At 39.3% G+C, this 13,421-nt stretch overlaps 1 protein-coding gene across 1 annotated transcript in view; it reads right to left on the reverse strand.

The window, feature by feature from the left end:
- The window catches only part of CEP95 (centrosomal protein 95), a 1,662,476-nt gene that overhangs the window by 297,415 nt on the left and 1,351,640 nt on the right, over nucleotides 1-13,421 (reverse strand). Inside the window, exon 19 of the mRNA XM_044080881.1 lies at nucleotides 3,027-3,173. Coding sequence (XP_043936816.1) covers nucleotides 3,027-3,173 — 147 coding nt within the window. The remainder of the gene's footprint in view (nucleotides 1-3,026; nucleotides 3,174-13,421) is intronic.

A 13,421-nucleotide genomic window follows, 5' to 3' on the forward strand; every position in this document is an offset into this window, starting at 1 on the left:
GAGGTAGATCAACATGTCATAGTAATATCCCAGCCATGTGCAACAGATGTGAGACGTTAATGCTACATCTATATGTTTCCTCTGTTAGATGTCCTCAAACAGGTCATCAAGAGCATGCATGATGATAACACTATCATCCTGTGGAATTTGACCAGGCCAAGGTATTTGAGAAATCCACACTGAGGTATTCACTCAACACTGTCAGATGTTGACATAAACACCTGTATCACTAAGTGGGAAAGACCACTAGATCACATACGTGGCATCTAAATATGTTAAAATGTGTTAAGTGACCTATATCTCTGGTCCAGTAATCAGGGTCCGTACATCATGGCTGTTTGCTAGGCCCTTTCCTGCCCATTATTTAAGTCACTGACATCAAGAATGACATACACATCCTGGGTCCAAACAGCTGTTTGGAGGACTACAGATTATGGGCAATCATTGACTCCAGCTGTGATATTAGTATAACACAGACAGTATCAACACACACACAAGACTGCTGCCACAGCCATGACAACATATGGGATGGAACAAAAACATGGGGGGATTTGTTACCTTATTAAAAACAAACACACAGCTCAAGGATAACATAGACATCACATCCTATAAAGCAGACCAACTAGTATGTGACCTATGTCCTGGGAAATATATGTGGAATGTCTACCAGCATATGGCCACAGTGCTGACTACTCTCTTGTATGTAACACCTATTCAGTATGTGCAGAACATACACATCAAAGGCCATAATAACTCCATAGGTCACAGACTTCATCACACCAATAGCTGAGGACGATGTACCCTTCTTCATGTAATTCCCTACACATCTTTCAGTGATGTGTAACTGAAGTGTGCTACCTTTGCCACAGTGAGCTATCACACATCGTATTGGCCATACCTAGGTATTCTTTTTGTTGCATGAACATTACTGTGTGATGGTGTGGAACCCCCAGCAAGATGGTATACCAAATGCATGTGTGATACTGTTCTGGTGATGCACACAGTACATACATAGCAGTTTGACAACACTGATGGCATTTACTACATTCATAATGATGTGGACTGTACCATGCAACTAGCCTGTATTGATCAAAATGTCACATAGAAGTATGGCAGTGTCCCTCCCAACACCTCCAGCAGATGTTACAGTATCAGGATGGTGTGCTTGATTAAACCTCATAGATTGCTAACACGTCACAATAGTTTTACAAGTGTGTTTGTGCAGAACCATCTATGATCACTCAGAATCACATATGATGTGTCAGAGACATGGGAATACTAGTGATATTATTCTGATATTGTCAATGACTGTGCATGCTTCTTTTACTGTTGTCCATGAGCCTGTAAATGTGCCCCACTTGTTGGAAACCTCTGCTGACATTACAGTCATATTCAACCAAATAAGTTTGCACAGCTTCACAATATGGGCTCAACCCCAACTGTATACAACATCCCTGATATATGTCCTTCCCACTATTCATGTCAAGATGCTTATATCACAAAGATATCTTCTTCATTGTTATGCCATATTGTCTATCATACATTTTCACTGTGCAGTCCGTACTGTACCATGTCAATATGTGATGTGTTTCTGCTACAACTGTCTTCCATTTACATATCCTCATCTGCTGTACATTATGGAATTTCACCTGACTGCTTTCCCTGTGTTAGTACAATTCATCTGTGTGCCTCGATTCAATACCCACACTTCCCCTGACTGTTTATTTTACATAGCAGTTCATGTATCCTTAAAGATCATTTACACAACTTTTATATAGAATGCCTTGAATGGGATTCCACAATACATTGCACTATATACACTATCCTGTACTGTGTTTGGATCATACACAAATCACTGTGGCATTCTGTGCAATCTCGCTAAGCTAGTTTGCTCTAAGATAAACAAATGTGCTATCTGTGTTGCATTCACAGTTTTCTGGCTGGCAATACTACTGACAGCCCTGAAATCATGCTTGGTTATGTTTAAATGCAGTGCACGGCAAGACTATACAATCACCACTGCTGCTCACTGTACAAACAAGTAAACTCCACGTAGGCTTCGCACAAAGCCTACATGGAGTTTATTGAATTCCACAGATTAACCATACACTGTAATCTTTAAATTCTTGTCTATGAGATATAGCAGTGTGTGTAGATAGGTTATATCTACAATCACAATTATTTTGTAAGTTTCCATAGAAGATTCCTTATTGAAATTGTAACTTCTAGATTAGTGTTTTATGGTTGAATCAGAAAGTCTAGACATATCAAACTAGACTAAAAATTCAGGTATAGATTACGGAAAGGAATCATCTTAGCAATCTTGAAAATTCAAAAACGTTTTTATGAATAGATTGTTTCTTTTTGTAACAAAAATAGATTTTTTCAAAAAGCAGGAGTCAGTCCAGAAAAAATAATGCAACCAACCAAACCAATGACTGGACCCAAAAATAGGAAAAACCACGAAATAAAACTCCTTATAACCACCAAAGTAATATATTAATGCACCACTCAATTTATTCAGTGTTTTCGTCCAAGTATCCCTCAGACGTCATCAGATAAAGTCCATTAAGTAATTATAAGTCCCTTATATACTATTCTAAAAAATCAATTAACTATAATTACCATAGAAAAAATTTAAAGTCATATGCTTATACATCCTTTATAAAAACATTTACTAACTACATAGAAAATAAAAAGGAATAAATTAAAATATTCTATATCTTCTAACAGATATAAAAACACACAAAAAATATATATATACATATATATATATATATATATATATATATATATATATATATATACATACACATCCAGACACACACGCACACACACACACACATACACACACATACACACACAGATGCATGCATACATACATGCAGTGCAAATATGTGACATCAACATACCAGTATCAATCAAGCTATGTACAGTATGTGCTCATCTTTTAACTACAGCCAAATTACAAATTCATCCTTTTATATCAAGCAAAGAAATATCAATTTTATAATATACAGTCCTACCTGATCTTTATAGTAATTCTCCATAGACTCAATTTCATCGTTATGCCTCTTCTTCTGTTCTTCACGCTTTTCTTTAGAATATTGCCTTAATTCATGTAATCTTTCTTTCTGGATTTCCAGGCCCTCTTCAAACAGTTTCCTAAAAATCTGTTGAAGATATTTGAGAGTTTAGAAAAGGTAGTTTAAATTTAATTTGATAAAATAGTTTCTTGTGTGTTAATTAACTGTCCAAAGATTATCTTCTAACCTACAAAATTATATCTAAATAGAGAATGGCAACAGAACAGAGTCAATGTTCACTATAACACAGTTTTATTATAAAGTATAACTGTGTAAGTACACATATAACTGTACATCATTCAAGGAGTTGTCACTGTAATGGTGAATCAAATGGGGGGGAGGGATTAACTAACCTTTTCTGTCTTTTTGTCTTTGTCAACTGTGCCTTTGTACTTATGAGGGCTAGTGCTGAGCTCATGATAGCATTCCATGGAATGTTGCTTGCTGTGTAAAACACCCCTACAGAGCCAGCATTGCTGAGTTTATTTCTTTGAATCTATTCTGCTTTTCCAAACATACAAATGTTGTAAACCACTGTTGTTAGTATAAAATAAGATGTAACTAGAAAATGTGACTGTGTATAGTCTAGTAGAGCAGTGCAATAAAAGTATATTCAACATTCCTAATGGGAGAAAGGAAGGAGGATAGCTTTACTAGTACAGTACAATATAGTCAAATCTTATGGAATATCTGCTGTTACAATAAGTATACTTAAATATAACTGTACTGCCTTCTTTCAGGCTGGTCACTGTAAAGCTGAATCATGATACTTGGCTAAACTTTCAAACAATATTATCATACCCATGAGCTGTAGTTCAGCCATGCCAAAATCTCTTCAACCCCTAGGCTATGCAACCAAGTCGCAGCTTTTGCGAAGATGTATACAATAAACTTAAGTTGCAGCTTCTAAACTATCTTGTCTAGAAACATTTCTGAAATACACTGCATTTGAATTTATGGATCTAGGGGGCTAAACTCTTAGTGTGATTCAAAGAAATGTATTACATTTGATCAGGAAAAGGTAGTGCACATAACAGACATAGTGCTTTTAATGATTAGCACTTCTTATTTAAATGGAACACACAACTGATGAGTCCTATCATATCTTTGTTGCATGTGTTTGTTCAGGAAATACAAAAGCTGCTTTCCATCACTCTTGTCAGCTTGAGTAAAAGACTTACAGTGGAATGGACTGATCAACAGCAATTGCTGATTAATCCTGGCATGAAAGATAGATTTTACTTCAATGACCCCCTTTCCTTGTGGAATACAAAACTATACTGGCTTACACACAAGAGCTTGTAAAGTCTAATATATTTATGTCAGAAGTAAAAAGACCAGAAAAGTGCTTTCCATGAGAAGTATTTCAACACCATTGTCTCCACTGGTTCAAAAGAAGGTAGACAGTTTTTCCAAAAACAAATTTTAAATTACAAGATGAAGAAAGAAGCCTTCTTGGTGGTCTTAAGAGAAAGCACAGTTATGTCAAATTTAATGCAATAGGAGATGCCCTACTGATCACCGCTGCAGTATTCATCACAGATGGGTTTTAAGAGCTGACAGCCGGCCAGGGTAACAAAGCTTTACCTTCCTGGGCACATACATGTGATGCAGGACATCAGCTTGTGTGCGTCAGGGTACAAGGGTGGACATACTCGTGCAAGATCCTCAGACTATCTCCAAGCCAGCTGTTTGAAGGCAACAGAGAGGAAAACTGGTCATCCAGGAGGGGTGTAGTTTGAACAAGTAAGAAACTCCCCCAAGAAAGTGTGTGTGTGACCCAAAAACAAGAGAATACAGGGGAAGAAGGAAGGGAAGGAATACTGCAAGTGACAGTAGGACACTTTCTGTTATGGTACGTTCTTACACAAATGTACTATGTCCTAACTGAAACCACTGTTAGAGTACATACCTCAGATGGGTGACTCCCAGAGCTGAAGAGAGAAAAGAAAGTGAGATGGCTGGCTAGAGTGAAGAAAAGGAACTGTCCAGGAGACCAGAGAGCACTGATCTGGCAAAGACCATCCTAAACTTAGAGAAAGCATCAATCTTTACGTGCTTAGTGAAGGTGTGCACAAAGGACCAAGTGACCACTTTCAAGATGGACCCTATATTAGCTCCTTTGTAGAAAGCACCAGAAGAGGCAACTGCCAGAGTGGAATGTTCTTTAGGGCAAGAGGGCAAGGATTTACCATGTTGTAAGAAGCAGAAAGATATAGCCCTTGATAACCAGGATGCAATGATTTGCATTCAGACTTGTTGGCCTAGCTTGGCATACAAGAAAAAGACAATTGGTCAGTTTTTCTGATTGTCTTAGTTTTGTCCAAATAGAACCTTAGCTGCCTGTGAATATCTAAGGCATTTAAGATCCCCCATTTTGAGGACTGAGAAAGAAAGCAGGTATGATAATGGCTTGATAGAGGGATAGCTAATTCACAGCCTTAGGCATGAAAGAAGGATTGTCCTACGTGTTACCATGTCTTTGGGAAAATAAGGAAAGCTGAAGTAGCCATGACTGCCTGGGGTTCAGACACCCTGCGAGAAGAGGTTAGAGTCAGTAGGAGGACAGTTTTACAAGTACAGAATTTTAAGGTAGCCAATGCAGGTGGCTCAAAAGGGGGTAGAGGGATTTCTTTCAGAACAAAACTAAGATCCTGTGGTGGGGTAAATCAGTTTCCTTAGAGGCTTAAGATGCAGGACTCCCTTCAAGAAGGACTTTACCTCTGTCCTGGACATGAGAAGAGGACCTAGCGGTAAACAGGTATTGATGGCTCACAAATGTGCTTTAACAGATAAGTAAGCCAACCCAGAATGCAGAAGCTCATAGAGATACTGGAGAATGGTGGATACATCAGAGAAGTGTGTTCCAGTCTGTACTTGTGGCACCAGAGACTCTTTTCCACTTGGTTGTGTACGATTTCCTGGTATTGAGTTTCCTGGCATCCTGTAAAACCTGCACTACCTCCTCTGTAAATAAGTATCTTTTAGGAACCAGAACTTTATCATTCACAGAGTGGGACTGAGAGAGGCTAGGGTGGGATGTAAGAAGTGAACCCTTCTTTTGGGTGATTAGGTCTGGTCATACTGGAACTTTCCAGTGGTTTCCCTTTGATAGGTGGAACAGGATGAGAAACTAATACTGCCTTGGCTAGAAAGGGACCAGGAGCAGCAGTTCCAGAGTATCCTCTTGGATTTTTAGGAGGACCATTTGAATAAGTGGCAGTGGAGGGTAGGCATATATGAACCTCCCTATTCACTGTAATGAGAAGAAGTCTGTCTTCCAGGCCAAAGGAGATGGAGTCCTGGTACAGAATAGAGGGAGACGGTGATGCTCTGGAGATGCAAAGAAGTCTATCTGCTGAGCGCACAAGTAGTGTATGATTGCTTTGAAACCTTGTAAGTTCAAAATCCATTCATGGGGGTCCAAGAGGCCCCTGCTTAAAGAGTCTACCGACACATTCTCTATTGAGGAAATGTAAGCTGCTGTGACAGTCATGTTCAATTAACCTTCTGTGCCAACATGCACAAGGAGTAAGACTTTATGCCTCTGTTTATGTACTACATCACTGTGGTGTTGTCCGTGTACACCATGAGAGTGCCTGGTTTCCAAAGGTGTATGAAAGTCTGCAGAGCCCTCAGAAGGGCCCTCATTTCTTTCAGTTAATGTGTTCCTTCAGGAGAGAGAGGGTGGCCATTTCCCCCATACTTTGTGTGAACCTGTCCAGGCGCCCCAAGCCCTGCCTGAGGCATCAGTGTGGAGAATTTGGTTGTGAGGTGTTGGGGGTGAATGGAGAGCCCAGTTTGACAGAGAAACTCCTTCTTAATGCAGGACAATAGAGGGATCAAGGTGTCCAGGGGGTGTGAATGTTGAGCCCACAGTGATTTCAGGTATCACTGAATTTTCTTATATGCAGCCAGGCCAGTGTGATCATTGGGATGGATGTAGCCATAAACTCCTGAGTCCTCAGGATTTCCATTGCAGTGTAGTGAGTCACTGAGCAGAGGGTTTGGAAAAAAAACTTACCAGGCTTTGGACTTTTTCCTGAGGAAGGGAGGCCTGCATTATACTTGTGCTTAGCCTGCAACCCAGGAAGACTAAGTCCGGAGTGGGGGAGAGATGAGATTTCTTGAAATTGATGGCAAATCCCAGATTGGTTAAGAGTTGTACTGTGAAATGTATGTGCTCGAGGAGAGTGTCTGTGGACAGGAAGGGAACATTTGAATTATCTGGGTGTGGTAGAAGGCCATCACAGGTTATGACACTTTGTAAAAACTCTTGTGGCAGTGGAAAGACCAAGGGGCAAATCAGTAAACTGAAAATGAGAACAGACAGAGAAGAACCTGAGGAATTTCCTGCAAAACGGATGAATGGGGATGTGAAGATAAGCATCCTTGAGGTTCAGGAACACTAGAAATGCTTCAGGAAGCATAAAAGCCAGGGGTTTGTGTAGAGGAAGCATTTTGAAAGTAGGCAATTTTATGAAGATGTTTAGCAATTGCTCTTATGAACTTAGAAAGTTGCTAGAATAAAAGGTCTTTTGTTATGTATTTTCTGAAGGATATGAAGTCTGAAGCTCAAATGCCTGTCATTATTTAGTGGATTCAATACTCACTGATTTGCTGGAAAAACAACAGAAAATCACATATTTTATGAGGAACAAACCAAAACTATGAGGCAAATATCTGGACAGTTGAGCAGTATGCTAAGAGTGAATCCAAGTGTTTCAATATGAAGTATTCGGGAATGGGCTGACCCTATAGCCATGCAAATAATCTGATCACTGAGCCAGTGCCAGCAGCCCTAAACATAGTGTTCACTGCATCATAACTGCATTTGATGCTGTGTCTCCCTATTTGTGTAGCTCGGGACAGAACAGACTGCATTTGCTGTTTAGAGTCTGCCGTCTAAGGTTCTGACATAACTTTATACAGAGAATGTAGCACAGGAAGCAGGTATTTAGTCATTTGTTTGGCAACTAGCAATTCTGAATGCTAAAGTGGAAGAGGTGTAGACTTTCTTACCCCACCTATCAATGGTAGTGCTGTCCTTGGCTGAGGGGAGGCCATTAGCAGTGGGAAGCAGCTTGGATGTTTTATTTGAGAGAGAAAGACTGCTGCAGGGTCAGCCATGGCATTTTTTATACAGGTATTTACGTTAATCAGGAACCTTAGAAAACCCATCTGGTCTTTTAGGAGCAGGTGGCTTAGAGAGTCAGGTGTTAATGAAAAAATAATGAAAAGCATCAAGATAAGCTTCGAGGACTGGGGGAACTGGTGAAGGAGTCAGAGTAACCATTTCCAGAAGACTGTAGCATCTTTTTTATATCTCAGAGATTTGCCTTGACTGCCACTAAAAGTGTCTGTTCATGGTCTGAATAATTTTTCCAAAGGAAGCCTCTTCCAAAGGAGAGTCGGTCGAAAGGGAGTCTCCTTCATCCAAGGATACTTTCTATTGAGAGTGGAGTTGAGAAGAGTAATCCAATGAATGATCAGAATATGGTTCAAGATCCTTTCTAGAGGAGGAAGGATTCAATGCATGTCTTTCTGGTGTGGCTTGAAATAGCTAGGTCACAAAAGAAGGAGGCTTCAGGACCATGATAGCTTTAAATATACCCTGGGTGAAGTCCTTCCATTCTTCTTCCCTGTAAATTGTCAGGGATGTCAGATGTTTCCTGTTTTGTCTTTTTTAAGGATGATGTCCAACTACATGAGCCATAGAGGTTAAGAACCTTGTCTCATTTGAATAAGCGTAACAGGAACCTTCTCCCATACAAGGATCTGATGGATGTTGTGTGGACCCGCCGAGATGATAAGACCTGGTTCTTCCGAGGTATCTGCAATCTGCACGAAAAAGGTTCCATCCATCCACAACGCCTTTTCCTATTTTTGCACAAGGGGTCAGGGTGTCACTTCAGCAGTGACAATCATCTACAATTTGGTCAACAAAACAGACAGTCAGCAGCTATCAACAACTGTACAAGATGAGATGATTCTTGCGGATGGCAAACTTGCCCTTTCCCCGAGAATTGTGTGGTCTCAGAGAGTTAAGATATACAATTTGCAGGGGGGGGTTATCCTCCTGCAAAAAAAAGTTTTCTTTTGCAGTTTCCTTTTATATGAGCCAAGACTGATATTGCTCACCACATGGGTAGAAATGTGCCAACATGCATAATTTCGATCATTTTGTGCTATTCCACAAACTTAAATAAATCCATATATATATCTATATATATATATATATATATATATATATATACATATATATATATATACATATATATATATATATATATATATACACACACACACACACAGACTTTTATTTTTTCTCAAGTGATATAGTATTATAATTTGTAAACAATATGTAAATTAAACTGCAATTCCTACCAAAGGCGTCAGTAACCAGTATGACTGTACACTTACTTGCTGTTTTACATTAAGTAACAATAATTATATTACTGTATTTGATAAATGGTTTTGGTCTTGGGAAAAAGGGGCCTTGTAGCAGTTCACCCACTCACTTAAAAGTTTAATAAATAAATAAAATACAGTAAAGTTTATGATTACCAGCAAATACTAACAGACTTGGCATTATTTACACTCCAAAACAGATCCTGTACACAGTTTAAACAACTTGTTCACCAGAAAGACTTATTTGCTTGATATGTTTTAAGATTTATGACAACACCTGGAAACAATTATTATTACTGTCCACACTGGTGGATCTACTGAGGATCTGGAAGTATGATAACATTCCCTAAACTTAACATCTGGAAAGTGCAGATTTGTCCAGTCACATGGTAAACAAAATCATACTGTATTTCCCTACAAGGATGCCAAACATTCCTTGTGTATGAAAGTATTCATAAGCTGCAGGCTTACATTTCTTTTATCTCACTACATTACCTGTTGCAGCATAAAATAGCCCTTAATCTGTACAGTAAAAAAAAAAAATGAAAAAAATATGAGACACCTCATGTTAGGAAATATACAAGGAAGCTCGTTTGATTTTTGTTGTGCTGTGTTTTAATATTGGTCTGTTTCGCATAAAACCAATATATTAACTTTAGCTGAAAAAAAAAATAGAGTGTAGTGAAAAGGGAGCTGTTATCTACGGAGACTCTAATAACCTGTGGGGTACCAAGAACATAACAATAAGGGTTGATCTCGTTTAGCAAATTCATATTCTACACAATGGTTTGCTAGCCATGCCATATAGTACAGCAAGTGTTATAAGGCAAATACAACCTTCAACAATTCCTGGCAAAGCTAAAATGGCATAGATTTCCAATTAGCACTTGTACTAAGAAAATGCAGTTACAAATTGCAAAGGAAGTACAAGGGTAAATAACAGTGTTTAGGGAATACAGTTAAAGAAGACATATCTGGGAGTGACTGCATTCCCTACAACAACGTGTAACTAGGTTACAGTGAAAGCCAATACAATGACAGAGTGCATGACACAAATGATAGAATGGGAAGAAGATTCCATTCTTCTTCTACACAGGATACTTCTAATTCCATACTATGAATGCTTTGCCATTTTGGAAGCTTTGCACAGAAAAGAAATGGAAATTTGGTTAAGAGTAAATAGGAAGGCTGCCACGTAGGTCTGGAAACAAGGTGTAGACGATATTGGAAAAACTCATACATTTACTTTCGATGAAGGAATGAAATAAGGGACAGACACCCAACTTACCATCAGGGTTCTAGTGGATGTGGCTTAAGGAATTACTTCTTCTGTATCAAAAAGGACTTGGGCCCTGAAAGTACAGTTGTGTCCCACTTATCATAACTGTTGATGCTTAAGTAGATCAATGTTGCATACTAATCTGTGAGACTTCATGCCGTGCAGAAGCCTGTAACTGGCCTGACTTGCAGAGTCGTATCACCCCAAGCCAACGGATGCTCAATGACCAATGTCTGGACATCAGAATATAAGAAGGGTGTCTTGTTGGCACTATCTTCAGATCTTTCTAAGCCGAGAAAAGCAGTTTGATACCGGAGGACAACATGACCTCCCCATCTGTCTGATCTTGGTTGTGAATGCAAAGGAGAAGGAAACAGAAGAATAGCCGGGATGAACCAAAGGGATTATAGGCACAGGCAGAAACAGAGATGGTCCCTACATAGTTGATGGATAGGAGGGTGGAAATATGTACTGCAACACTGATTAATTTGAACATCTACAATTATACTAAGTGGGACACAACTGTACTATATTCAAAGTCAATGTTGCAGAACTAATCCTTGGGAAGATTCCCAAATCTACCTTGTAGGTAGAGGAGATGGATTTATTTGACATTTGACCAGGTTAGTCCAACTGAGCTATTGCCCTTTTTCAGGGGAGGTCCGAGGAGAAAAGCTCCAGAGTTATACATAAAAAGTATACAATATTACAGAAATATGTATAGTACACAGTTGTACTACAAACAATAAAAATGAAAATTAAACAGCAACTAAAGTAATAGATCAGTTCTGACTGATATAACAATATGCAATAAGAATGATACTATAAATAGAGTAGTACATCAGTGTTAAATAATGATGCAAACTCTCAAGATACTTACAGGCTAGTTAGAAGAGATTTAATTACAATGGTAGGCTGTTAAGTACAGTCATGAATTCTAAAACTAAGGGGCTGCATAAAGCCTTTTAAGAGCAGTAAATGGAAATTCCGTGTTTGAGATGATGTAGATAGGAGTAACAGAGAAGGAAGACAGCAGATTTAGCAGAGAAGATAAAGTATGATTTGTTAGATATAAGCAAGGGGTAGGAGGAAAGTGGTTAAAGAGGGAGGAAGAAGTAAGCAAGTCAGGAGGAAAGTGATTTAAGAGGGAGGAATTAATTAGCAAGTACGGAGGAGAGAGAGAGGAGAGGGAGGGGGGGGTCTGACAGGAGGATGAGTAGTGGAAAGGTTAGGTAGAAAGAATAGATTAGGAAGTTATGGACATTGTGAGGTGAGGATGTGGGGATCAAGGGGGGAATTTGTAGTGGCAAGTCCAAAAGCCAGTTAGGAAGTTTTGAAGAGCACTTTGGAATTGTTGTGGTTATTTTATGCTTCTAAATGTCCAGTGGAAGTTTATTCCAGGAGAGGGCAGGGGAGTAGCTATACAATGTTTGACCTACTGTGGTTTTTGGCTTGTAGATTTGTAGTAAGTCTTGGTCAGTGCTTCTGACCGTCTGGGAGGGGTGTAGAAGGAAACAACTGCAGAGATCTCTGAACAGCAGGAGGGCTTGTATGTGATGGAATGCAAGGTCTGTAGTTGCGTGAGTAGTAGTTAATGGGGAAATTCTAACCAGTTTAAGGTGTCGAGGGCAAAACAGTGGCGAAATTTAAAGGTTAGATTGGCAGCAAATCGAGCGACTTTGTTGTAGGTAGTTTCTACTTTAGTTAAGAGTGAGGTTTGTGGGTAGGTAAGGATTTGTGAGCTACAGAAGAGGCTAGGGAGGAGATAAGCATGACAGAGAGTGATTCTAACTGCCTTTGTTAGAAATCTTTTGTTTCTATGGAGGAGTCCACGTTTTTGATGGGTTTTCTTTATACTGTTGAACACATGCAGGTCAAATTTAAGTTGGTCATCAATGATGGCTCCTAGCAGTTTGGTATGTGATTCATCAATATTAGAGGTGTTGTTCAGAGATGAGACAGTGAAGATGGACTTAAGGTGGTTGAGGGATTTAGGTAGAAAAAGCAGGAGTTTTGTCTTTTTTTTTGGATTTAGAATAAGCTGGTTCTTGGTTAGCCAGTTTTCTATAGCTTTGAAGGATTTTTGGGTAAGGTCATTGCGATCTGAAAAGTTATGAGCTGTAGTGATGACTGCTGAGTCATTAGCATATAGTATTTATGAAGACTGTGGACAGGATGTACATAGGAGGCTGGTAAAGATATTGAATAACAGTAGTCCAAGTACTGAACCTTGAAGGACACCCATCTTGATAGGTAGAGTGGGAGGATAGTGGAGAATGCCATTTGACTGATTGCTGTCAGTCGGTGAGATAACTCCTAAACCAGGAAATAGTTGAGCTGGAGAGATTTAGATTGGAGAGTTCATCAAGGACCAAGCAATGAGAGACTGTATCAGATGCTTTGTAGAGTATTATGGAATAGACAGGAGACTGATTTGTTTTGGTCTCTGGCAATTGAGACTCTATTGGCGAAGGAGACGAGGGTGGTTTTTGCACTGCAGTTGGGCTGAAAGCCATGTTGGGTGGGTGTTGAGTTTTCTTGCAGTAGACAGAAAAATATATTCACAAGCATATCCCTGACTAATAGTTTGGAGACTGGTGATAGAAGTGTAACAGGCCTGACGTTGAATAGTTCGATGGAGTTGT

The sequence above is a fragment of the Protopterus annectens genome, chromosome 8.part0 (assembly GCF_019279795.1).
Source record: "Protopterus annectens isolate FY-2018-M chromosome 8.part0, PAN1.0, whole genome shotgun sequence".
In the NCBI taxonomy this organism is placed as follows: domain Eukaryota; kingdom Metazoa; phylum Chordata; order Ceratodontiformes; family Protopteridae; genus Protopterus; species Protopterus annectens.